Genomic DNA, 27,740 nt, shown 5'->3' on the forward strand with positions numbered 1-27,740 from the left:
TAGAACCATGGATGAACCAGAAATTTTTTTATGGGGGGCCAAAATTTAAATTGTATATTTTTATGATAGCAAAAAATATTTCACCATTTTAATATCTATATCTTTATAATTTTTAAATAATTAAATCAAAATTTTATCATTTTTAGGGAGTAAAATATAATTTTACTTTTATTAATTTAAATGTTTATAAAACTTTCTATTTTAAGGAGTCAGGGCCAATCCTCTTACTATGCATCTTATTAAAATTTATAACGAGGTTATTAGATATTTTCTTGCTTTGAACAAATTTTCACTATTGAATGTCTGTACTTACCTATTCTATTTCTCTCCATATATATATATATCAAAATACCTGACAATTAATAATTTTATTATCAAATGACATGAGTTTGTTTTTTCATTTGTAATTTTGTTAAAATTTATTTTTTAATTTATTTTAATAGTATAATGACTAAATCGTTTCAAATTTTATCAGTATATTATTATTTTTTAAAGAGATTAAATTACAATTTTTATCATTTTTTGGAGCGGTTTGTCAATTGTCTTTTGGCAAACTCGCATCTCTCCTATATTTCTATGCCATATGAAATGTGGGTAACTGAATTACTATCACAAATTAATTTAACACAGCAGCCAGCTTTTAGAGTTAGACGATCAAACTTCCAAACGAAGCTTAATAGAATCCATCATTTCTAGGCCCCAGAATGATCGTACGTTTGCCAAAGCCAAAGATTCAGACCACTGGAGGCACTTCTACATCTGACAAAATGCCTCACCAGAGCATGATTTTCCTGCAACCAACCCGATTCCAAGGTACCTTCGCTTACCTACCCACTATTTATCTATAAGAAAAAATATAAAACAATTAAAAATTAAATGTTTAAAGATTGTACCCAATATTAATAAAAATGTTAAAACTCGGGTTTGGATCGGCTCACTCGTATTTAAATTTTTTTATATAATTTTTTTTTAAAATAAAATACATAAAAAAACACTAAAAATATTAAAATAAATGTTTCCCAACAAATTAAAAATAAATTTTTAAAAAAATTATACTTAAATAATACTAATGTAGGTGTAACTTAGTAAGTAAATACTTCTAAAATAGTAACAAAGAGTTACACAATACCCAAATAATAACAACAAAATAGTAACAACATAATAGTGAAATGGCATTAAAATGGTAAGAAAACAACATTTTTTTTTCTTTTTGCAAATTTGGGCCAATCCTGGTCAAGTGTAAGCCAAAAAGCCTTACTCGAAACTCAACCTATTTTTAAACCGAGACTTATATTTTTATCCAAACCTATTTTTAGGGTCTATATTTTTGCCCAAACTCTCTCATTTTTTAGGCTGAGCAATTATGAAAGTATTTTTCATCTTTTCATACTTTTATAAAAAACATTACTTGATAATCAAACACAAAACTATTTAATTCATATAAAATATCATTATTAATCCACTAATAATAAATTGTTGATATATTTTCATACATATTTTTCAATACAAAATATTTTCGATCGCCCATAATGAAATTTAATAGAAATTAGGGTAAACTATTAAAATAGTAATTTTTGTTTAGCTCTGATTATATTTTATTCACTTATGTTTTAAATGTTATGATTTAGTCACTTAAGTTATCATGTTGTAACATTTTAGTCACTGAGTCGTTAATTGCCATTAACGATGTAACGGTAAGCTGACGTGGCATGTTAAATCATCATTTCAAATAAAAATTTTAAGTTAATTTATAAAACTGGTCCCTATGTTTTTTATCGTTTTGAGCAATTTAAACAAGTTCGCCTCACTTGAAAAAATTAAATTGTTCAAAAAAATAAAAGTATAGGGACTAGTTTAACAAATGAAAAACTACGTTAAAAGAAACGAAGAATGGAGGAAAACAGAGGGAGAAGCAAAAGAGACTGGAAAAAGAAAAGTTAAAAGAGCATAAAAAAAAGAATTTACTCAAAATGAAAACAAATATAGGGACCAATTGTAGAATTTAACCTAAAAAGTTTCGTTTAAAGTGATGATTTAACGTGCCACGTCAGCTTCCCGCTACACCGTTAATGGCAATTAACAATTCAATCACTAAAATATTATAACATAATAACGTAAGTGGCTAAAACGTAACATTTAAAACATAAGTAACTAAAATATAACCTGAAGCAAATAAAAATGACTATTTTGATAATTTACCTTAAAAATTATATATTTGATCAACAATATAATTGGAGGCCATAGCCAATGTCTATATATATATATACATATATATATATTTGTACATTCCAATGTTAGATTTAACATTGAGATTCGATCATGAAGATACTATCATCCCATATTTATATAATAATAAAAAACCCTAATTTCTTATTAATATCAAACCCTAATCTTAACATCTAAGTAAAAATATATATAATAATTATTTTTTAGAAAAAAAATAAATTCACTTGTGGAAAAAGTATGAAACGATATTCAAAAAGTATAAAACGGCTTTGATTTTGTATTCCACAGTCAAAAGAAAACGTTAACGTGAAGCAAAATAATTTGTTAATTATAGTATATAATTTTACTTTATATTTCTTATTTTAAATACTATATAAATTAAGACATGTTTAATAAATTAAAACAAAAAAATTAAAGTCTAAGATTTGGTTATTATCTGTATAAAAAAAATCTCCAAAATACGAGTTTGAAAATTTTTTAAATTAACAAGAATACTTTTTTATTTTTTTATTATATTATTAAATTCACGTTTTACAATAAAAAAGATGAAACATATTTAAGAATTTCATTATAGGCTCTGATTATATCTATTTTTTTAAAATAATGTCTAGAACTACTCATTAACACATCTCCAACTTATAAATAAGAAGATAATGCATTTTAGTGTACTCGAACTCACGTTCTCCTACATTTACAACAATACTCATGTCAATCGAACTAAAACTCAATTGACTTTGTTTGAATAATATTAAAATATTTTTAAAATAAAATATAAATACATTAATAATTTATGTATTTAATATTAGAATGTCATGCATGTAGGCATTAATTGAGACATGTCAAGGTATAAAAAAAAGCAGGAGGCGATCGCACATGGAAGCATAATAATAATAATAATAATAATAATAATACTGAACCGTCAAAACTAAAAAAAAAATAAAAAAATAAAAAAAATAGAATGCATGACTATTGCCTATTTATTATTTTTTTTGTTGGTATTTTTTTTACATATTAATATTTAAGTAGTTTTTTTATCATATTTGTTTATTTTCAAACAATATCTAGAATTATTCATAGCCCTCCCTAACCTATAAATAGAAGTATAACAAGCTTTAGCGCACTAGAATCCACATCTTCTTGCATTGGTAACAATATCCATACTAATCGAACTGCTATTCAATCGACAATTGAAATATATTTAATTAAATATGTCACCAGCACGACCCTAACATATTTCTCGAATATGTAAACATAAAAAAATTATTATTAAATAGACAAATTACATTATAAAAAAATATAAATTTTTTATTTAAAATAATAATAAATAAATAATAAACAAAGTACTACTTGGTGGTAAGTTGACTTTGGACAGGGTAAATGTCTCTAATCGTTCCAGTTATTGTCCTTTCAATTTAATTAAATAACACATAATAAATGTTTTATTTTTGACCCAAATCCTTCAAAAAACTATTTCAAGTCCTTTCGAACCACTGTAGGGGCTAATATATAATTAATAGAAAAGATGCCTATTGCCTCTTATTTAGACAACGACATTCTTAATCTGTCATTTAATGCTAGTTTAGTTAATTAAGTTTATTTTTATTATTTTAAAGTAATTTTTGACTCGAGGTTCTTTAAGTATCATTTGTTAAAAGTCGATGAACTTCTTAATAGATTCGGTTTTGTGTTACTGATGAAAAGAAATAATTTCACAAGTAGGGTTAAGACGATGACATGTGTATATATATCATATTATATTTTGAGTAAATTGCATTCGAGGTCATTAAATTATTAGTAAATTTATATTCTAGTTACTCAACTTTAATAAATTACAAAATAATAATTGAGCTATTAAAATTGATGTTATATGACATTCTCCATTTACATCACTTGCATCAATTGAAAGCTTTTATTCCTATTTTTTTCTACAGTTCAAACTTTTTTTATGAAATAATTTTAAACTTTACGAATCCACAAACCAATATTCAAATAATGTTTTTGGAATGGGTATCGGTCCAACCATACCTGGCCCATGGACAACTCTAGGCTAAAGATGAATCATAAGTTATTGAGAGAGTAAAATGTAATTTTACCATTTTTTTTAAAATCAGTCATGTCGTCGGTTCTCGATCCAACTGGTTTTTTAGTCGGTTAATACTAATCTAATCGATTCAAAACCACCTTCCAAATCCAATTGATCCAATCGATTAATCTAATCTAATTCAAACAACATAAATATTTACTATTTTTTAAAGGGTCAAAATCACTACTTTCTGTTATCTCTATTTACGCCCCTGTTCAAATTAACCTATACCACATGATTTGTCAATAATAAAACTCGAACATAAAATCTCTAAAATTTCATAGCTGTTGTGGTGGTTCAGACCTCAGTTGTAGTCATTGAAAGCAAGGCAAAGAAGCAGTTGATGGCTGTTATCAACAAGATAATGTGGTTAGCTTGTGTGCTTGTTTCAGTGGCATACTTAGCGTTGTCATTCGTTGTGGTCGGAGATGAACGATGGTTAGCTATCGGAGTTACCATTATCGGATCGGTAATAATGTTTGCAACTTTAGGCACTATGTGTTATTGGGTGATCAGGCATCGAATTAAGGCTTCGAGCAAACGAAATATTCGAAGATCTTCAATGGAGAGCCAGTCACACTCTTATCCATTGTCAGATACTGAAATACTAAACAATGAGCTTAACAAAATGTATGCTATTTAATAAGTCCTGTTTTCCCAGTCCTATGTCCATTACAGATCTTGTCCCCTTCTACAAGTTAACCACTAAATGTATGTATATCTCTCAAATGATCATACTTTGGTTGCTTTTAAGAAACATAAGTATCTTGTCCCCTTTTTGTCTTGTTTTATTTATTTATTTATTTTGCCATTTTTAAGCTGCTGTTGAAATCTTACTGGTTTGTAAAGAATTTGCATAAGGAAGGCATATGATTAGAAACACAATTGGACCCCATACAATAATGCAAATCAACATAAACAGCATTCAACAATAATTTAAGTAAGTTTTTCCAATGTTAGAGATTGTGTGATTCGAATCCTTCACTTGTCAAAGAAATAAATACAGTGACAAAACAAGGGATATGTGGTACGGACCATATCGCATAAGTTGAGTCCGTATAGAACTATATTTTTATTATTTCACTTTGATTAGAACAATGTTTTTCAATGTTTTTCAACTCTTAATTAGTTGTAATCGAAACTCCTCTTATATCATTTGTTTTTTAATATTCTTATTTAATACAAAAATTAATGGTGAAATGATGTAGTAGCATGCATTATTCATGTGAAATGTCAATTATTTTCCATTTAATTCATTATCTTCACCTGGCGTGGGTTGTGAGCTTGCACTCACACTTGCTATTGCTTGATTGGAAATCGATAATATTAATTACTTTTTTTTCCTAAAAAAGTCAAAATATGATCAGAATATTATGAACCACAACTGGGATTTTTTATAATAATAATAATAATAATAAATAATAATAATATTATTATTATTAGAACATATATATTATATATAATTATTGAGGAGGCTAATAATAGAAACAAAGGGTTTGACTTCATATTGCTGATTTAATTAGATGTTTTAGTTATTATACATTATTAACCCAATCCAATATTTATTTAATTTGCTGCAAAGTCTTCAAGCGTGAAATTAGAAAAAATTGTAATTTTTATGATAATAAAAATATAATTGTATTATTTTAATAGTTTATATCTTTATAATTTTTAAATAATTAAATTAATCTTTTATTAATTTTAAAAGAATTAAAGTATAATTTTATTTTTATTAATTTAAAATTTTAAAACTTTCAAAGGATTTGAATCATAAATTTTATATTTGGGGCGGCCCTTGTCAGCCCCCAGAAAGTCCCTTTTTTTTTTGTTTGATTCGGTTTTTTTTTTAAACTATCGATTTAAAAAGAAGAAAACAGAACTAATCTATTTTATTATTGTTATTAACCTTAATCTCTATCATGATTAAGGCATCAGAAGTCAACTTTTGTAATTTTATTATCAATTATTATTAACATCAACCCCATCAATGACTCATTTAATGTTATTTTTCGAGTTTCCAGATAGCCGGAATTAAATTTGAAGTCGAAAAGATTTATAGTTGTTTAAATTGAATTGGATCAAGAACCGATTAGAGTATTAATTTAAAAGAAAAAAAACATTAGATTAATTGATTCAGGGATCGGTATGAATAAATTGACCACTATTTTTTTTTCTTATGGATCTTTAATGGTTCATTTAATCGAACTAGTTAAATCGACAAACCAGTGGCTTGATCGATTCTACCATTAATCTGGTTCTGGAGATTTTTTTTTCTTATTTATATGGCTTAAACCTCGTATCTTACTTAAGGAGCATCGAGTTATATGGCTCGTAAAATATTATTTATTTTGAAAATTACTTTTTTGGTATTTATAAGTAATTATTGATTATAAATATTGTTTACAAATAGTAATATTAATTTGATTTTTCAAAAAATAAAAATAAAAAAGCCTTACATTAATTTAAAATTTAGCACACCAATGCGAAATTTGATCGATTTCGTCAAGCATTAAAATTTGTCCAAATTGGACCATTGTTTTTTTCTTGTCTTTTTTTTCTTCTTCAATACTTCTTTCTTATTGACAATGAAGTTCAATTTTATTTTATTTTACTATTTAATTAAGAGTTTAATGACATGTTGAAAAAGAAAATCAATGATTTGATTTATATAATTGATAATGTAGAGTGTAATATCCCACATTGGTTGAGAAAAAGCTATTAAGAGAATTTAAATATTTTCTTGTTTTTTACATTTATTGAGTAATTGGGGCTAAAGATTCAACACATGTATGCGGCTATTATTGCCTGCCTAATTAAGTGTATAGTGATTATTTTATTTATTTACGCTCATTTCTTTTTTTTTTTGGTCAATATTAACTATTTAGTTTTGCAGAAATATATTTCTAATGCATATTAAATATTATTCACAAGTAAGATGAGATAAGTTTACGTGGAACTACTTATAACTATTTTTTTTTCAAAAAAATAATTTTAATTACAATTAATAAAAAATGAATTACTCTTAAATCCATAATTGTCTATATAATAATATAAAATGCTATGTCAATAAAATTAAAAGTTTTGAAATTTTGAATATATTTTTTTATTTCAAGTTTTGAGTTTCATTTTGTATAAATCGATTTCATTTATATATTGTACTAATTGATTCCGATTATAATTATATAGATATATTGAATGTTATTGTTATTAAAATTATAATTTAAAAAATATATATATATTTTTTTACAACTAAAAATATATTCACTTGAATTAACATGGGATAAATGTTATATAAGTTGGAATAAATTTAGAGAGAAAAAAAGAAGTAATTCTAAATTTAGAAATTTTAACCCATGTTACCAAAAAAGAAAAAAGGAAAAAAATTAAAACCAATAATTCATTAGAAATAATTACACTTAGAAAAAAAAAAGTATATTATGTCATTTACCACTAGTGTCTTTAGAGTATAAAATTGAAATACATAAAATGAAAATGTGTATAATATTAAAATTATTACTATTTATTAAGTGTTGTCTGGTGGACTGTACAGTCAATAGTAGCTTAACTGAGTTCCGTTTAATTCACAATTAAAATGCAATTGTTGATCGAATAGTCAAGTATGAGTTTAATAGTCTCTTGAATTTAATTTTATTTGAAGATCTCCTTCATCAGTTTAAGAGATTTTGTTACCGGATAGTACTCTCTTTGTATGGGTTTAATTAGTTTTGATGTTGGTTATTTTCTACCAAAAAAAACTTCAAACCTTATCCTATTGATGTATCAATTGTTTGACATGCCAATATATATTGAATAAATTTAATGCATAGTGGCATGCCAGTCAAATAAGCTAATCAAATATGATTGGCAAACCCTTTTTCTTTTCCTTGTCCCAACACAGTCAAATAAGCTAATCAAGATTCAGCTCAGCACCACCTTTTTTTTCACAACAATTGGACCGGTTTCATTGGATTCTACTTTGAAATTTCACCGTGAAAGTTCATTTCAAGGAACCCCCAATCACGCTCCAATTCTTTCAATTTGATTAACAGTGGAGAAGAAGGTCAAACCGAGAGTCGGGTTTCTTGTTTGAGCGTGATTTATTTGATTCTGTTTGAAGTTGGAGCTGCTTCGAATTGGTATGTTTAGTTTGTTGAAAGCTTTAGACCTTTCTGTGGATTGGGAAAGTGTTCTCTTGTTACTCCATTGGCTAATTTCGGGCATTTGGTCTGGTAATGTTAAGCACCATGTAATTGCAGCGAAACTGTTTGATTTTATTCCTGTATGGGGAATATTCGCTTGAAAGTTCGAGCTTATACCGTTGCACGACTGTTCTGCATGCGTGTCCGGGCTCTGGTATGTACATAAAAGGCAGTCTCTCCATGTTTGAGGTAATAAAGGGGACTGGCCTTTCTACTACTTCGGAAATGGTAGAAGCACATTATAACAAATTTATCAAATTATTATTCATTTTATTATTAAATGAATCAATTTACCGAATAAAAAAATAGATAAAATATTGTAGAGGTCGACTAAGAATTAGGTTTTATGTTAGATCAAAAATTAAACTGATTCTTAAAAATTTTATCTATTTTTACTGTAAAAAACATAGTCCATGTATGTTGATATGAGACACACGTAACACTCTAAGTGTAACTGTTTGATTATTCTGTAAGTTGCACCAGTTTTTAATAGTAGAAACTAGATGCAAATTTTAACTAAGGGACTAATTTGCTCTTTTATTTAATATACAATGACTAATTTACTCATTTTTTAAGTAAATGGAGTAGATAATAATTTAACTCATAATATAAGGGTTTTCATTATATTTTTACCTAAAAATGCCATTTATTGTTTAAAAATAAATAATATTTTGAAAGTTTTTATGGTTTTCAAACGAATGTTTGAAGTTGAGCTGCAAATGAAAAAAAATCATTTTTATGTCTTTTTTATTATCTTTATTACAATTTGACATTGTTTGATTTTTTTAATGTTATAATGGTTAAATTGATCCATTTAATAGTAGAAAGATTAATTTAATCCAGACCAAAATAGTCAATACAGTACTGGCGGGTGACCTTTTTCTACTAGAATTGATATGTATGGATACCGATTTGTTCCAATGTATTGTTTCGGATTTACTGATATTTTAAAAAACATTTAATATATCAAATGAATTAGACTAAATAATTTTAAATATAAAAATATTAATTAATTGCATAAAATATATATCAATAAACTTTATAAAGAAAATTTCACTATTTAAAAAATTTGAAATAAACATAGAAAAAAAATATCCCACACATTAAACAACAAATTTATCCATACCGTTATTTAAAAATGATCTATAGTAAGATCATCCCATACTAAATATATAAAACGAAAATTTAACAAAAACGTACTTAAAATGTTGTGTTGGCGAAGCATTTAAAAATTTTCTTTTTTGTTTTCTTTAGTTTGTTTGTTATATAAAATCTTTACTTTCTATTATCCATTAATTTTCTACTTAAAATTTTGAAGTTGTTCCTTTATGTTGGTTAAAGTTTAAAGTTTAAATTTGATTAATAAAAAATATTAAAGTTGGTTAAATAATAATTTTATGTATTTTTAACATTATTCATGCTCTAGTTGGTGCGTAATATCCCAATCAGTGTAATTAGAATTGGTCGGATCAAAATTGGTACAAATCAAAATTTATATGGATGCAGAAAAGATAAGTAATTGTTTTAGTTTATTACTAAAACGATGTGTACCGATTGATATAATTGGAATCAATGCGAAATCAATTATATTTACTTCTAGAAGGACTTGTTAAGTAATTTCACCCTCTATAAATGGAGGCAAACAAGTGCCCAATTGATTTTGTAAGATGAAGAAAAAAATTCTTTTGATGCATGGACTGCAATGTACCAAGTGACGTGGCAATGATAATCTGTCTTATTGATAATGGTCAGCCATTAAAGTGGATTAAGATTAGTTTTTGACATTCACAAAGACACTTTAAAGTGGATTAAAGTGAATTATTCTATTTATTTTTACGATAATAAAAATATAATTTTATTATTTTAATAATTTATATTTTTATAATTTAAAAAATAAATTAAATTTTATTAATTTTTGGAATGTTAGAGTATATTTTTTTCATTATTAATTAAAATATTTATAAACTATAAAAGAGTTTAATTAGAAAATTACATTATGTGTTATAACTAGATCAGTCAAGAGCTTACTCGACCCAACTCAAGTTAGGGTGTGAGTTTCTTCATCTTCGGCTAGGGTTTAATTTAGATAAATTTTGTTATAAAAAATAAATAATAATAGAGTAAATTACATTTAGGATCACAAAATTATTAGTAAATTTATATTTTGGTTAGTCAATTTTAAAAAAGTTATAAAATAGTTACTGAACTATTTGAAAGTTTTCATTTAAAGTCATTAAATTATTCGATTTTTTTTTTGTAAAGTCTAGTTAGCGAGCTCTAAATGATGATTTGACGTAGAACATACCTTAGATACAAGATAATCTAATAATTAGTCTCTAAGATAAGGGAAAAAAACTATTTGGATTTTAGTTTGTAGATTCATGATATACACAGTTGTTTCATGAAAAAAAACTGAACTGTGTAAAAGAAGGGAAATAAGAGGTTTTGATTGATGCAAGTGGTGTTAACGGAAAAAACAATACAACAATAATTTTAACAGTCTAATGATGTAAATAAAAACTTTCGATTAATCCAGTGACTATCTTATAACTTTTTAAAACTGAATAACCAAAAATGTGATTATGTGCATGTATGATAAATTACAAAAGAAATGATACGAAGCATGAATTATTGAATTTTTTTTGAACAATTTCAATATAAGTTCTGATCATATTTGTTCTTTGTGACACAATGCCTAAAACTGCCCATAACCCATCCTTAAACCATAAATTTGAGGACAAAGCGTTTCAATATACTCGAACTCATATTCTCCTGCATCAGTAACAATACCCATACTAATCGAATTAATACTCAATCTCCATGAATCATTATTTTTTTAATATCTATTTATTCTTTTTGCATTTCGATGCTCTTAGATTTTTTCCCCAATAACATGTACGAAAAGGTCCGTGAAATGCTATGTCTCGATTCGTGGAAGTGGGCCGACACCCTTATCTTGTCAGAGTTTGGAAATGTGAAGATCGAAGAAAATATCAACTATTTTGTTTATAGTAATTTATTTAATAATTAAATAATCAAAATATTCTTTCAACTTTTACTTTTTAAAATTTAAAATTTCTTAATTTTTTATTTTAAAATGTAAGATAAATTATTATTAATATTTTTTATCAATATTATTAATATATTTATATAATCATATCAACTCCAAGAACAATTTATAATGAAATTAGTAAATATAATATATGAGAATAAACAAAATTTAATAAAATTGTATCTGAATTAAAAAAATTATTTAATTTTAAGTTTTGAATTATATAGATGAAATTATCAATATTGTTTGTACCGAATCAGATTAATCGATTGGATAAAAAATTAATCAAGATATTAATTCGAAAAGAGATTTTGAAATGGTTGATCAAGAAACCAGTATGGACCAGTTGAATTGGGCGATTAAACTAAATTCTTTTATTAATTTTAAAATTTTTTAATAATATTTTTCTAACGAACTGATAATATAACCTGTTTAACCACTAATCCGATCCGATTTAAAGGAAATCCGCCATATTTTGAAATTGCCAATAAATATTTTATTTTAACCATTTAAAGGTAGAACTATCCCTATGGTAGGTCCAGCCTATCCAGGTAAGACCTTAAATTAAATTTCCTTCAAATTCAAATTAACCATAAATTATATATTAATGGTTCATACGAGATTTTAGTTTTTTTAAAGAATAAATTAATTGCATAAGACATCCTCAACTTATGTTTTAAATTTTAAATTGATCCTTAAATTTTAAAATATTATTATTTTATCAATTAAGTTTTTCTATCGACTTAATCATTATTAGCTTGAGCTTAAAATGTAAACTCAAATTTAATGTGAAACACATTTAACACACGAATCAAATGATAAATACATGTGTACTTACTTTTATGGCTAGTTTTAAAGTTGTTCACCTGCAAAGTTTGAACAAGATTTTGTTTTTTTTTAATCCACTTAGACATGGTTTGAATTTGATTTAAATGCATTTTTGAATTAAAATGTGAAACATAAAAATACTAATATAAAAATAATTTTTTTTTTATTAATCTTGTGAACAATGGAACAGATTATGGGTCAAGCCAACTTGAGAACGAACTTGGACAGTAATTTCTTTTGGAACTGGGTCGTGGCCTAGATTAGCTCGATCCAAGGAAAGCTCTAGATAGTTTTAATCCACTAAGAAAAGAAATAAGCATCCTAAATATTATTAGTACAATTTATCTTTTTAACGCGTCAAATTTAAGTTATTCCTTCAAAAAGTACAAGCGCCTTTATATTTTGATAACTCGACTTCAAAAAACCTCAAAATAATCATTAAATTATTTGAAAGTTTTCATTTATTTTATTGAACTATTCGAAAATTTTTATTAAATCATTGAACTATTAAGTTTTTATTTTTTAAGTTCAGCCAGCGAGCTTCAAATGATGATTCGACAATCGATACAGTGAATCAGTACTCATCGATGCGTAGAATAATATACCTTATATCCAAGTTGATCTAAAATTTAGTGTCGAAAATTAGAGAAGAAAGCTATTTGGATTTTAGTTTGCAGATTCGTGCATTCAAATTTGTTTCATGAAAATAAAAAACTGATATTTAGAAGAGAAGGGAAATGAAAGCTTTCAATTGGTGTAGACGGTACAAATAGAGAAGATCATACAACAGTGATTTAAATAGCCCAATGACTTAAATGAAGAGCTTTCAAATAGTTTAGTGACCAAAATATAAACTTATTAATAGTTTAGTGACCTTAAGTGAAATTTACCCATAATAGAAATGAATCACTGGATTTTTCTTTGGAAAAAGTTATAGCAGATTTTTTGACCGAAAGCAATAAAAGAAAGGCGGTGACGGAGGAGAGAGTGCACAAAATATTATGTACAACCTACTCTTTCTCTCCCATTTTCCTTTCTCCTTTGGCCTTTAGCTTAAAAATTCCCCCAAAACATTGCTCACCACTCAAATTATCTCTTCTCTTCCTCACTGAAACGCTTTTCTCTTCATTCTTTATCATCTCTTTCGTTTTCCCTTTTGTTTCTTTTCATCAGTTTCCATGGGTTTTCCACCTGGTTTCAAGCTTTCTTAGATTACAGAGATATATACGTGTTGATGGAGTGGGATAGTAATTCCGATCTGAGTGGGGATGAAGACGAAGGCTTCGTCTTTAACGATGGCAACCCACTACCTTTCCCTGTCCAGAATTTGCTGCAAACGGCTCCTTGTGGCTTTGTTGTCACCGATGCTATCGAACCCGACCACCCCATCGTTTATATCAACACCGTCTTCGAGATGGTTACTGGGTATCGTGCTGAAGAGGTTATTGGTCGCAATTGGTTAGTTCTTTGTTGCTTTTGTTTTCCTCCGTATTTTAGCTGACATTTTGAATGGTGTTTGGTTTAGGTTTTTTTTTTTAGTACTGTATAAAATGGGAGTAGATTACAATGTGTTATTAGGTGTCTGTGTCATGGAATTTAGGGGATAATGGAAACCCTTATTGGGTTTTTCTTTAATTCCCATCCAAAGGATGGGAATTTAGTTATGTAATAAAGATTGTTGAATTTATTCAAGATAGGAAGTATTAGTTTTCATGTTAACATGTTGTGCAACGAGAACGAGCAAATTTACTTTGCAGTTTAATGAATTTAGATCTGGGAATCCCTTTTTGAAGCTTATATTCAAGGGGTTTATGTTTTTTGGTTAAGAAATTGTTTAATGTTTCATGCAGACTAAACATTTATGTTGCTCCAATTCTTCATTTTGCTTGAGTCCAATTCTTCATTTTGCTTGAAGTACATACATTTGGATACGGGCATGGGGATATGGCTCTCTATATACATAGAAAAACTTAAAGAAAGTTGAGCACACTCGTCTAGACACACTTGTAAACTTACTGTTGAATCCGAGTGAACTTACCTCAACGGGTACATGATATTGAGGGTGCTGTGAAGCCCCTTATTATCTATCTGAACAACTGCAAAATTAACAATGCTGGAACTGATTTCCTTAAAATAGTGTGTTTAGTGGGGAGTATGCTACAAAGTGGATATTAACTAGAAAGTAATCTGCTGCAGGGGATTTTTTGGTGTGAACTTTGAGTTCCGTATAGACCTGGTTTCGGCCATAATTCACCAGAACATTCTGTAGTCTTAGTAAGAGAGGGAGGGTTAAGGATTACCCGGTGTGAGATATCACATTGTTTGAGGAACCCTAGATGCTGTTGCCTGTCGGCATGAAGGATCGCCAACAGGATGAGATGTTTTAGTTCTAGTGGAGCAGGCTAACATACACTAGAAAAGGGATCTGGATCTTGATTGAATCTTTCGTGTGTGGGTTCTTGTTTAGTTTGTCAGTAGGATTTTGCTTGAGAAGTGTAATATAGTTTTTTGACAGAAGGGCCTGTGTGGTTGGCATATTACTAGTTTTATGTTCGTGATACTGTGACTTGGGGTTGGAAGCTTGTATCAAGGGGGAGGCTGTTAATATCTTGTTGATTTATCTATATATTGGTCTCATACTTCCAACTTGATTGTATTAGACTTTCAAGCTTCAAATTTATTCTACATGGTGACAGTAAGGTTCCTGCTTAAGAGGGCATCTTCAGTTTTATATTTTGTTTCCTGTTGTTACTTTCAAAAGAAGCTACCTCTTGATGTTATGGTATCATAATCAAGTGTTCGTGTTTTTGAATAATCATTCTTTAAGTGGGATACTTTCCTGAATCATACCAACCCTAAAGAATTTTGAAATGCTTTGTCATTGTTCAAATGTTTCTGATATTTGTAAACTAAATCTCATATTATATTGACTAAAGATTGACTATTTACCCAATATACCAGCAATTAGTACAATGATGGGATGAGGAATGTTTCCATGCTATACAATTCTCTTTGGAAAGTTAGATGATATCTTCCTCTATTTCAGAAGTGCTCTCTAAAAGCACCAAAAATGCTCTGGTGTTTCGTTTGAATGCTGCACTAAGTTTAGCTCCTTGAACTATTGTGGTTACAAATTTGGATAGGATGTTTGGAAGCTTATCAATAGAATTAACGTTCTACATTATCATTTTGATGCCTATATGTTTATATGCTGAAGCTTTTCTGAAGGGAGACGTGAGCAGAATATGTCAATGGGACCATAACTACATCATGCTGACTTCTACAGCTTAGCATATAGATTTGATGCAGTGCATTTGAGGAAATTCAGTTTACTTCTTAATTTATGTAATATGATGAAAATATCTGTGTAGCCTTAGATGAGACTAATTTCTACTTGCTTCATATCTATCTTGGTAGCATCAGATGAGACTCAAATTCATGCTTCCCTGAGGAATCATATTGATGTGGCGAGATGCATTTTTTTTATAAATTTGGTCAGCCTGTTGTCATCAAAATAGTGTGGAATTCCTGGAAAAGCCTTTTGGTGAATTAGAGTTTGGCTTTGGTTTTGGACTGTAAAACAGAAATTGTTGGCTTGATACTTGAAAGCTTTAAATGACTCTAATCTATATTTATCCGACTTGGAAAAATTGAAAAAGAAAAAGTGCCTTCTTACTTGTCAGCCTGGGAGCTGATGGAATTTATAGTTGGGCCATGAGTTTTAGAGATGCTGCACATCCCTTGACCAGAGCCTTCCTTTTTCCTTGTAGAAGTTGTCAGCAAGCATCTGAAGCTATTAATCTTGAATCTTTTTTTTGTTTTTGCATATCCTAGTCATTGCTGTGTTAAATCTATTTTTTCTTTTACATGTTTACTTAACGAACCATTTGCATTTGGTTAATTTCTGCTTTCCTTGGTTATGCTGAGGCCTCTAAAGTTGCATGTCTGTTTGTGTTGGTAGTTTTATGCTTATTGGGGTCACAGCTGAACAATTGTACAAGGGTGGAGTTTAGAGGTGATAACTGTATGTTCTCTTGTAATGCTGGTTTTAGAAGGTCTTTTAAAGGTTCTTTGATAACCTTCCATGTTTTTTTGTTTCAGAGCACTGTTTTAATTGAAAGCCTATACCACCTACTGCCCCCTTTTCACCCCACTTCTCATATATTGCCGTAGTTACTGTAGATCATCATGAAAGTTGTTTATCATTATGCTCCTTGTTACCCTTAAATTTTCTTGTAGAAAGAAAATTAATATTTAATATTCATCTTCTGACAAGTTCTGCGTTGTTCTGGTATTTATGTGATTTTTTTTCAGCCGTTTCTTACAGTATAGAGGGCCATTTGCAAAAAGGCGGCATCCTTTGGTAGACTCCTCAGTAGTATCAGAAATACGGAGATGTCTTGAGGAGGGCATTGAGTTCCAAGGAGAGTTGTTGAACTTTAGAAAGGATGGATCTCCTTTGATGAACAAACTGCGTCTTACTCCTATTTATGGAGATGATGGTATAATCACTCATGTTATTGGTATCCAGTTCTTCACAGAAGTGAACATCGATCTAGGTCCAGTGCCTGGATCTTCAATAAAGGAGTCTATAAAGTCATCCACCCATTCTCATTCTGGTTTTCCTGTGTTTTGGCCTGGAGTAGTTGGGGACCGAAATGTCTACCGTGGGTTTTGCGGGATATTGCAATTGAGCGATGAGGTATTGTCTCTCAAGATACTATCGCGATTGACTCCAAGAGATATTGCGTCTGTTGGTTCTGTCTGTAGACGACTATATGACCTGACAAAAAACGAGGACCTTTGGCGGATGGTCTGTCAAAATGCATGGGGTTGTGAGACTACTCGTGTTTTAGAGACAGTTCCTGGTGCCAAGAGACTTGGGTGGGGTAGGCTGGCAAGGGAGTTGACCACTCTTGAAGCAGCTGCATGGAGGAAGCTTACTGTTGGAGGGGCTGTTGAACCTTCACGGTGCAACTTTAGTGCTTGTGCTGTTGGGAATCGAGTTGTACTTTTCGGTGGTGAAGGAGTAAATATGCAACCAATGAACGACACCTTTGTATTGGATCTGAATTCCAGTAACCCGGAGTGGCAACATGTCCAGGTGAGTTCTCCTCCACCTGGTCGTTGGGGTCATACACTTTCTTGCGTGAATGGGTCTCATCTGGTGGTATTTGGTGGCTGTGGAAGGCAGGGCCTGCTCAATGATGTTTTCGTGCTAGATTTGGATGCTAAGCCTCCGACTTGGCGAGAGATCTCAGGATTGGCTCCTCCGCTACCTAGATCATGGCACAGCTCCTGCACTCTTGATGGAACCAAGCTCATAGTTTCCGGTGGTTGTGCAGATTCGGGAGTACTTCTTAGTGACACTTTCCTGCTTGATCTTTCAATGGAGAAACCTGTCTGGAGAGAGATACCAGTAGCGTGGACCCCACCTTCTCGTTTGGGTCACACACTGTCGGTATACGGTGGTCGGAAAATATTGATGTTTGGAGGTCTTGCTAAGAGTGGTCCTCTACGGTTTCGTTCTAGTGATGTGTTCACAATGGATTTAAGTGAGGATGAACCCTGTTGGAGATGTGTAACTGGGAGTGGGATGCCTGGCGCTGGAAACCCCGGGGGCGTAGCTCCACCTCCAAGACTTGACCATGTCGCCGTGAGCCTACCTGGTGGAAGAATTCTCATCTTTGGCGGGTCTGTCGCTGGTCTTCACTCTGCTTCCCAACTTTATCTCCTGGATCCAACCGATGAGAAACCTACTTGGAGGATACTAAATGTGCCCGGGAGACCCCCGAGGTTTGCTTGGGGGCATAGTACTTGTGTTGTTGGTGGAACAAGGGCTATCGTACTTGGTGGTCAAACTGGCGAAGAGTGGATGCTGACCGAGCTCCATGAACTATCATTGGCAAGTTCTGCTATCTGATAAAGTTACTGTCATGGCTGAAAGATGAATCTGCAGATGCATATAACCCGTGTTTATAAACGAGTCTCAGCTCAAAAAACGAGCGACTCAAAAGTTGAGATTAAAATTCTGGGAAGGAACTGGATTGTTGAACATCATTGGAAAGTAACTATCCTGACAAAACATTCTTCTGGTCGTGAAGCATGTTCATGTACTGAGGCTGTTCCGGTCCGGCTGGCCGGCCCCGGACAGAACTCAGAAACGAGTTGGCTTGAAACATGTTTGGTTTTTTTGTAAGGTTTGGTATGAACCGTCTAACAATGCTGACAATGGTTTATTCTTGCTTCTTAGGATGCTAGTATTTGATACAGACAGACTGAAAACAAGCTAGGTTATTCATATATATATATATGCTATATATTATAGTATTTGTAGGCTCTGTAATTAAAAAAAAAAAAAGGATGTTGCATGTTTATAGTAACCTGTTGCTTTTTCTTTTTGGTCCAAACCTGTTGCTTCAGTATTTTATTTTGTGAAACCAGCTTTGGTGGTGTCCCTTCAATTTGAAATTTGGTTTGATTTTAATCCGACTTGATTTAAAATAAAATTGTAGTTTCTGTTTCATCTTCTTTGAAGTTTGAATTTATGTTTTCTTTTAAAAATTATGTGTCATATCACGTTTTCTTTTAGAGATTGTAATGTCTTATTATTGTATAAAAAATTGAATTATTTAATTTAATTTTTGTATATGTTCGTATATATAATAAAATATATAAAATGATTTGATTTTTACATTCACACTTAAAATTGAATAAATATAAAAATTTAAAAATTTAAAAAAAGATAATTAATTTTATAAATTATTGAAGTGTTAAAAGATATTTAAATTTGATAATAATTTCGAGTTAATTTAGTTTTAAATTTTTTGGCTTTGTTTTTTTTTGGAAAATTTTGATTAAGGGTTTAATTATTTAAATTAAATTTATTTTGATTTCAGAATTTTGAGTTATTTATTTGAATCATTTCAGCCAAGTTTTGAATTTTACAAGTTTAAGGGTGGATTTGACTGTGCGGTGCGATAAGTTTAGCTTATTTTTTGTCATATTTTACTGTATCGTTACAGTATCTAATTTTACTACCACTATTAATTTTACAATAACTGTAAGTAAATACAGTCTCATCCAAACCCACTCTAAATTACTAATTCTTTTTATAATTAAATCTAACACTTTTGGATATGGATTAAAATTATCACTTCTTAATTGGCTTTTTGTTTTGGGACCTGATTGGAACAGATTCGTTTTATGTTAACTTTTCCTGATAAAAACCATTAATTGTCTCTTTTCGGAAAAGAGGAAAAATTGACCTTTTATTCAGATAATTATTCTTTAAAACATAAATTATTGAGATAAATTAACATTTAATCCCTGAATCTGATAAAAGAATTTCAATTTAGTTTTTAATCTTTTTTTAATCCACATTAACTTTTAAATTTCACATTTTTTTCTTCAATTTTAATCCATGTTAGGGACTGATATGAATAAAAAAAGTATTATATAATCACAGACCAAAATTTAAAAAATATCAAGTCTAAAGCTAATATGAATAAAAAAAGTTTGAGGACCAAATTAAAATAAACTACAAAATTCAAGTCCCTAAATTATTCTTTAGATTGATTATTTTTCTGAATAATAAATATAATATTAAAAAAAAGGCATAAAAGTACAATGAGTGACAGAGAGACTAAAAACAAACAGCATCCATCTTCTCCCCCATTTGGGTTTCGTGACACTGACACTCTGCTTCTAAGCTTTACTTTTTCTCTTTTTTCTCTCAATACTGTTTCACTAAAAAATGCCAATCAAAAAAGATCCTTCGATTCCACCGCCGATGATCAGCAAGATCGGCCCTTACACCGTCTTCGTTACCCCTCCGTCAACCCCTTCTCCAACTGACCCTCCTGTTTTTCACTCTCCCAAGAAGGCCGCGCCGCCTTCTCCTTCTCCTTCTGCTCCGCCGCCTGTCCAGCCACCTCCCCAACAGTTCGACAAGTCTTTCCTTACTTCCCAATCCCTTTCCGACGGTTCATTTCTGGGTTTCTTCAAAAACGCTGCCTTCAAACTCCAAAACGGTATCTCTACTGTTTCTTTCCTTGTTTTTTTTTTGGTTCAATTATGGGTTTAAATCATAAACAATTCATTTTTTCTCCTTTGTTAATGTTTTTGTTTGTTTGTTTGTAGCTCATTCAAGCTTGGATGACCATTTAGCTCGTTGGTTCGGCTTAAATCAGTCCAAGTATCAATGGGCATTGGACGATTATTATGAGAGCAAGGGATTGGTAAGTGCTTATAAAATATTCCTTTTGTTGTTGCATTTTCTCGGGAAATTTTTTTGTTTTTTCCGGATCATGACTTTGGTATATTTATAATTTTAGTCCTTGTACTATGTTGAAATTTAGGATTTAACTCCTCTACTTTAATGCGAAATTTACTTTTATATTGCTATTTGGACTATTAGTAGAATTTTAGAAACAGTTTTAAGCATTTCAACATATCAATTTATTACTGATAGAATATGACTAATTGGATTTTCACATGGCCTAACTGTGTGATTAAGTTGAACCTACTAATAATATTATATTATAAAAGTAGAGGACCAAGTCATGATACATTAAAGTATTTGGATTAAATCTCTAATTTCATCATAGTAAAGGGACTAGAACCAACTTTTAAGCTCCTTTAAGTTTGGTAGTTTGGTGAAATGAAATCAAAGTATTTCTTAAGGTACTTTGTGAAGTAGCTTATAAGCAATTTGTTTCATTTGTTATAAACAATGGTATGTATTGTATTATAATAGAGATATAACCAAAAAAAAAAAAGGGGTCTAATTATGGTTCTAGTTCCCATACTATATTGAAATTTGTGATTCAATCCTTTATTTTAATTTGGCATAATTTGATCTACTTTTGTAATATTACTAGTAGGTCCAAATCGATAACACTGTCAACTGTTGAAGTGGATTTCCATGAATTTGTTAACATTATAAACATTGTTATGAATTAACAGTTAATATCGTTAGCACTTTAACAGTATTTTCAGTTTTGAGGATCACATTAAAGTAGAGGGATTAAATTCCAATTTTCAATATAGTAGAGAGACTAAAGCTATAATTAGATCTAACAACTTTATATAGTTTGCAATGCTTTTACATTATCGACTTAATGTCTATAGGTTCATTAAGCCTATTACAGTGCTTTGCTTTTAGTTATATCACAGACACAGCACGAAAGTAACATTGATGTGTCAATGCGAAAAAAGCTGTTCGTATTATCATTTTCGCTATGTTAAGTTCACTTCTTGTCGTTACTATCGCTCGTAGTTACTCAATACTTAGGATATCGACATCATTTAACATCTTGAATCGTTTTATTACAGGAAAAGGAAGGTGTAAAAGTGAAAGAAATATCTAGCAAAATACAGAGTGTGTAGCATACTTCTCGTCCCCGGTAATGAAGACCCTGAACCGTCTCGCCTTTTACATTTTCTAATGTTATCCTTTCTCGAGGTTATATCGTGGGTTTCGCTGTTTCTGCAGAACTTGCACTGAGTTAAGGATGGTTGTTGTTTGTGGTCGAAAGATGTCCGGGTCCAAAAAGGGAACTTCGTTTGATGTCTCGAGATCGGATCAGGATTGAATGTGCTTATGTTCTTCCTTATACTATAGTAGCTAACTGAGCTTGTTTGTGTATTAGGGTTACCAAGTTAATCTCTCTAGCATTTGAGATTTGCTATAAACTGTGGAGGACATGTTCTTGTATCTGTTGTTATGTTATTGAAATGCATCATTTTGTTGCTTAAGTTTCTCATTCATATGTATATGCATACAGGCAATTGATATGATGATCTTATTTTAAATTATTTCGGACCGGTTTAAAGAGATAATCGAGAACTAGACCGGGAATTCTGATCTAAACTCAAAAGTTCGACTTGATTAATTTGAAGAAAGTTGGGTGATAAAAAAATAAAATTAAATAGTTAAAACGATTATTTTGTAATTTTTTATAATTGAATGATCAAAAGAGAAATTTATTAATAGTTAAATGATAATTTTGTAAAAAAAAAAAACTCATAATTGAGTTTAATCAATCAAATCAATTGAACCGATACCGATAATCAATTCTGTCTGGTACATTGGAGATTATTTGAACCGGGGCAAAAATCGGTTCAACCAATAGAACCATAAAAACTGGTTTAAATTTATTTATTTTTTACTATAAAAAATTGAATATGTTAAAAGTTTTGCAACTCAATTAACATGAAATGGAAATACCATTAGAAAATAACTTAAAAAACCTGGGTGAATGAACCAACAAAGTGTTTTTGTAAAAAGATAAGAAGACGATTCTGGCAATTCTTACATGATCATAACAATGACAAAAGCAACTAACTCAAGAATGTTGTGGGTCTAAAGAATTATTGCCGAACACAGACTTTAATCCGGTTTTGCACTCGGAAACATGTAGCTCACTGCTCGGCAACAGTCTGTTCATGTCAATGCCAAAGCTTCATGCAAAAGCCAGCAGGTACTACGGATGATCCTTTGCTGGAGATACAATCGGAGAATGTGTCCACAAGCTGCTCCGCAAGAGATGCTGGATCAGAAATGAAGATATCAACGAATACTTTCACGATCCTCACTTCTTGCGGGGTTGCTCTTAAGCTGTACCAGGTGAGGAATTTCTGTCTGAAGTTCTTTTCGATATGTCCTTTGCATTCTAACCATCTGATTACCTTCACGTAATGCTCGAAATCTGTATCTGAGAGACCATTTTCCATGCATTCCTCGTCTTGTCGTTCTCCGGTTTTCTTCTTTGAGGTGCTTCCGTCTTGAGGGTCTTCTCCTTTCCCTGTCCCATTCTCGGCTTCCTTGTTGCTAGACTTCGATCTTCCACTTCTTCCTTGTATGTTTTTTATTATTTCCATCCTGCAGGGAGTGATTGGTAACCCAGCTTCGGAACAACCGACAAATGGTAAATGCTCGGTATCAGTCTCAACCAGGGTGTCAGAGCCATTATCAGTGCTTGTCTCCTCAGTAATTCGGTCCTCAGATGTGGGATTTTTCTCAACAATTAATGCATCGGAATCAAGAATCGGACCAACTATCTCCATTGCACGTTCCTCACCTAACATAGGAACTTCTTCCGGAATTCCATCTTCACCAAGGACAGTGCAGTTGATAGTACCTTTCGATAAACTTGTGGAAACAATTTTACCTGTGTCCTTGCAATACGTAATGTAATTGTCTGCCCGGTCATCATTCTGATCACTGTACGGAGTAATGTTATTAGTTTCGTCCTCCACTGAAGAAGGATTCGAAAGGCTGCTACAATTGGTTGTGGGGCTTTGGCTTCTCTCCATCATCGGGCAGCCTGGGCCTCCATCAACACTACATCTTGTTGAAATCGGAACTTCCCACGGACCGAACTCTCTTGTACCATCAAATGACACGATTTTGAAATGATATTCCGTAGCTGGAGTTAGCCCCATGACAACAAACCTGGTCTTCGGCACAAACATGATACAAGTCGATTTAGCAGGGTAATCCCGATCATGAGCCTTGCGATGCCATAAGGTGTAAGCGATAATAGTGCTCGCTAAAGGTCCTTCAGTACCCACAATCACAGTAACAGAAGTCGGACGAACATCTTCAAAACGTACTATTGCTGGTGAAGTCAAACATGAACCTGCTGAAAATGTCAGACGAGTTTATACACAAAAACGTGTTTAACTAAGAGTTCTACAAACTAAACATTACCTGGTATCGAATGTGAGATAGTATCGAAACACATTTTGTCCAGTGATTCCACAGCTAAAGAACATAGTTTTTGAACTTCAGGTCCTGAAGAAAGCCTATTGACTATACCCCTACCTATCTTAACGGGCAAACCAGTTAATGGACCAACCTCAGCTTCAAGCAACTTAACAGCTTCATCAACAATCTCCGAAATCTTACGATATTTTTCAGTCCTATTAAGAAGTTTCTGGCCTAAAGAAACACGATAACATAGAATGTCGACCCTCCTTGTATCTTTTGCAGCCATAAGTTGTTTTCTCCAGCACCTAAATGAATAAATAAGACATTAATAGTAAAAAAATACGTAATTATAGGTGGTTCGTTTGTAGTAATTACCCAAGCAAATCATTTACTTTCCCACATGCTACACAATAAAAGCTCCCATCAAGAACAGCATGTTGTTTATCTTTACCAATACCGGACTTTTCATGTTTTAAAGCACACTCGAGATGACACGACATGCCACAAGAGTTTCCCAGGAAAGGAGGCTCCGAGCTGCAAATTAACCATAGACTAGGATCCTTATTGTCATCGAACTTATAACAGATGCAGCATGAACACCTCTTGCAAAACGTATCGTCTTGTCTCAAGGTAGCTTTGCAAGCCGAGTTTTTGCAAAAAATAGCATTAATCATGTCATTGCTGCCATTACGGATTACAGGATCATTAACTGGAATAGGCAGTCGAGAAGGATAATCAGCTTTCCTTTGCCTTTTGGATAATCTCGAGCCACTTGATAGGGATGAATGTGATTCGGGATCCGTCACACCTTCATGATCCCCTGAATTCTTTTCGGCTACAATTTTCAACAAGTTTTCAATAATTTTAAGCTTAGTCAAACCGGTATATTTCCTTTCCTTCCCCATCTCGGCACATAGGACTTGTAAAATCTCTTGGCGGCTCCATGATTGTAGCATTTCAGAGGCTCTACTTGTCCTCTTTGATAATTCATATACAAGTTCTCGTTTTTCATCCATGCTCAATTTACTACATTTTGATGGATCGAGCGCAACTCCTAAAGCGAAAGGAAAAACATAAAATTGCGAGTTAACAAGAGTTAGCACAAGAAAGTCCTAAAGGGACAAAAGATCCTAATACTAATATCAACTCGACAAAATGTCAGAAAAATACAAGAAATTTGTCATGCACTTCACACACAACAACGGCAATACTGACAAGATTACCAAATTTAGAACAAGAAAAAGAAAATCAACAAGAACTCAGAGAATTGCCGTTACGTAGTCAGTGTTATCAACCAATTATGGAAGTCATTCAGGAAGGTCGAATGATCTATATTAATCGAAGTAAATTCCGATCCACTCTGTTCTAAAACAGGAAAACTCATAATTGACTTGCATTAGAAAAAGTACATTCTGAACTACACCGAACACCGTGGATTACTAACATCACAGTTCAAGGAAGGGATTGAACACAATGCTATTTGACCTTTTACAACCTATTGCCATTCACTTTTGTCTATATATATATATACACGGACACAAGTACGGGGACATGCCTTGGAGAGGATATATATATAGATATATACATACATATAAGTGTGAATGAACATGAGTACGAAGACGTGACTCTACAGGGGAAAAAATCAAACATACTCATGTCCAACACATAGCTGTATTCCGACATAAACCGAAGGCCAAGCATACATTAATATAATACAATGAATGAAAGTAAATGAACAGTCAAATTCATCCACCAGTTGACCAAAGTGAATTAGTAAGAAACTAATGTATCAAATATGATAAAGAAATGTCAAAAAAGACAATATGGTACCAAATATCCACAAAAGGAAAAAGAAAATTTAAAAAAAAGCATCTTTTAGCTGAAAACTAAGTTTAAAGAGAAAATCTTTACTGAAGTGAAAATAAAAATTAAAAAATTAAAAAATTAAAACTGAAACAATTTGACCAGCATGCAAAAGATCTAACCTTTAAGACCTTAAATAAACCATAGATGAGAAACAAAAAAAAAATTCAAATCCCAGATTACATATCACTAAGAAAATCCAAAGAAGGAAAAAAAATTACATTCAAAAGAGGAATCCTTAGAAATAATAGCTAAAGCAATAAGAAAGCACTAAAACCCAGATTACATATCACTCAAAAAAAAACCCAAATTCTCTTTACCTTCAAAAGAGGAATCCATGGCAATAGGAAAGCACTCAACACAAAACCCACATTACAATCAAAACCCCAAATTTTCTAAGCCTGAAACCACAACAAAAAAGGAACTTTCAATTAAAAAAAAACCCCACTATAATTAGAACAAAGAAATAGTAGTGAAAATAAAATAAAGAAATCAATAAATATTTCCACCAAGAAAAGAGGCTTGAAATTCAGCCACACCAAAAAAGAATCCATGCCTGAAAGTTTGGGGATTGGTTGAGTGTTTAAAAGCCTCTCTTTTCTTTTTTTTATCTATTCCTTCACCCTTTCTTTTTCTACTTATTAATATAATTTTTTTTCTGCAAAAAAATGGAAACAGATAATATTTTATATTATATTATACTATTAAATGGGTCCTAGCTTTTCGTTGTGGGTTTTATATATATATATATATATATTTTTTTTTTTAATTTCATGGGAGATTTGAGGAGGAGAAGACGTGATAATTATAATTATAATAATAATAATAATATTATTATTATTTATTATTTCGAGTTGGTGTTTGAAGTCTTTAAAATAAAATTTTTAATTTCGAGTTTTGTCTATTAAGAAAAATGGTCGTGGTATAATTTTGCCTTAGTTTAAAATTCAAGTCAGCTAGTCAAAATTTTATGTAATTATCAAATATAATTTAAAAAAAAATAAGATTATGGCATAGCAAAAAATAATTAATGAATAATTTATTTATTTAAAATTTACATAAAAATCAATTGATATTTTGATCATAGTGATAAAATTATTTATTTATCATGTGCGGTGTTCGTGATTAACATCGATATTATTGTCAGTATATAAAGATGTGAGTTCAAGTGCGTTGAAGCGCATTATCTTTTTATTTATAAGTTGGAGAGAGGTTACGGGTAATTCTAGACGTTGTGCTAAAAAGAACATATATGATCAAAATCTATAATGAGATTGTTCAAAAAAAATTTCTCGTAAAAATATAACTTAATTTATATATGGATGGTATTTTAGTAATTTATAATTATGTGACAACAATTCAGTAAAACACTTAAGTGGGTTTGGATGAGCGGTGGGGTACGGTGTGGTTTGTTTAACTTACTTTTTATTTCACACTACAGAATCATTATAGTATCTAATATCACCATCACCGCTGTTTTTACACTAATCGCAAATAAATATATCTCCCATCCAAATCGACCTAAAATAAACTAAAAATCTCATCACACGTGTATGTGTGTGGAATCCATAAATATAGAATACAAATGTGTATTTAAAAAACACATAATAAATAATAAAATGTATGATTTTGAACTAATTAATAAAATAATACATAAAATATGTACGATATTAAAATTAAAAAATTACATTAAATTGTTTATGAGTCGGTGTCGAATTAACTTGTAACACCAACTCAATCAAATACATTATTAATACTATAAATTCTATACGC

At 30.7% G+C, this 27,740-nt stretch overlaps 3 protein-coding genes across 8 annotated transcripts; 2 read left to right on the forward strand and 1 right to left on the reverse strand.

Annotated features, from left to right (window-relative positions):
• The first annotated feature begins 13,335 nt into the window (after window positions 1–13,335).
• On the forward strand, window positions 13,336–18,914 carry LOC107926267 (adagio protein 1). Its single transcript, XM_016857068.2, has 2 exons — window positions 13,336–13,846; window positions 16,703–18,914. The coding sequence occupies exons 1-2, from the start codon at window positions 13,623–13,625 to the stop codon at window positions 18,309–18,311; spliced, it is 1,833 nt and encodes a 610-aa protein (XP_016712557.1). The 5' UTR covers window positions 13,336–13,622; the 3' UTR covers window positions 18,312–18,914.
• A 1,103-nt stretch (window positions 18,915–20,017) lies between these two features.
• On the forward strand, window positions 20,018–22,147 carry LOC107926101 (pectinesterase inhibitor 10). The gene is made up of 4 exons (XM_016856901.2): window positions 20,018–20,421; window positions 20,531–20,628; window positions 21,725–21,795; window positions 21,885–22,147. Exons 1-3 carry the CDS (start codon window positions 20,145–20,147, stop codon window positions 21,776–21,778), a joined length of 429 nt encoding a protein of 142 aa, XP_016712390.2. The 5' UTR covers window positions 20,018–20,144; the 3' UTR covers window positions 21,779–21,795; window positions 21,885–22,147.
• Window positions 22,148–22,599: 452 nt separating this feature from the next.
• LOC107926269 (VIN3-like protein 2) lies at window positions 22,600–26,662 on the reverse strand. 6 transcript variants are annotated; one of them, XM_016857072.2, is made up of 5 exons: window positions 26,477–26,662; window positions 26,288–26,368; window positions 24,480–25,158; window positions 24,105–24,409; window positions 22,600–24,033 (listed from the first exon to the last, which is right to left on the reverse strand). In XM_016857072.2, the coding sequence occupies exons 2-5, from the start codon at window positions 26,304–26,306 to the stop codon at window positions 22,841–22,843; spliced, it is 2,196 nt and encodes a 731-aa protein (XP_016712561.2). In that variant the 5' UTR covers window positions 26,307–26,368; window positions 26,477–26,662; the 3' UTR covers window positions 22,600–22,840. The 6 variants fall into 6 exon arrangements, with proteins under 6 accessions (XP_016712561.2, XP_016712559.2, XP_040931535.1 ...); XM_016857070.2 differs by having other exon boundaries at window positions 22,600–24,036; window positions 26,524–26,642; XM_041075601.1 differs by having other exon boundaries at window positions 22,600–24,012; window positions 26,524–26,641.
• Window positions 26,663–27,740: the final 1,078 nt, after the last annotated feature.

Source organism: Gossypium hirsutum, chromosome A08, assembly GCF_007990345.1.
Source record: "Gossypium hirsutum isolate 1008001.06 chromosome A08, Gossypium_hirsutum_v2.1, whole genome shotgun sequence".
In the NCBI taxonomy this organism is placed as follows: domain Eukaryota; kingdom Viridiplantae; phylum Streptophyta; class Magnoliopsida; order Malvales; family Malvaceae; genus Gossypium; species Gossypium hirsutum.

Excerpts from the sequence above, each read along its gene's own strand:
- LOC107926267 (XM_016857068.2), top strand. The coding sequence starts at position 13,623 with ATGGAGTGGGATAGTAATTCCGATCTGAGTGGGGATGAAGACGAAGGC. Across the intron at positions 13,847-16,702 it reads GAGGTTATTGGTCGCAATTG|CCGTTTCTTACAGTATAGAG; the intron begins GTTAGTTCTTTG and ends ATTTTTTTTCAG.
- LOC107926269 (XM_016857070.2), bottom strand. Across the intron at positions 24,410-24,479 it reads AAAGTAAATGATTTGCTTGG|GTGCTGGAGAAAACAACTTA; the intron begins GTAATTACTACA and ends TTATTCATTTAG. Across the intron at positions 24,037-24,104 it reads TATCTCACATTCGATACCAG|CAGGTTCATGTTTGACTTCA; the intron begins GTAATGTTTAGT and ends TGACATTTTCAG.
- LOC107926101 (XM_016856901.2), top strand. The coding sequence starts at position 20,145 with ATGCCAATCAAAAAAGATCCTTCGATTCCACCGCCGATGATCAGCAAG. Across the intron at positions 20,422-20,530 it reads TGCCTTCAAACTCCAAAACG|CTCATTCAAGCTTGGATGAC; the intron begins GTATCTCTACTG and ends GTTTGTTTGTAG. Across the intron at positions 20,629-21,724 it reads ATTATGAGAGCAAGGGATTG|GAAAAGGAAGGTGTAAAAGT; the intron begins GTAAGTGCTTAT and ends GTTTTATTACAG.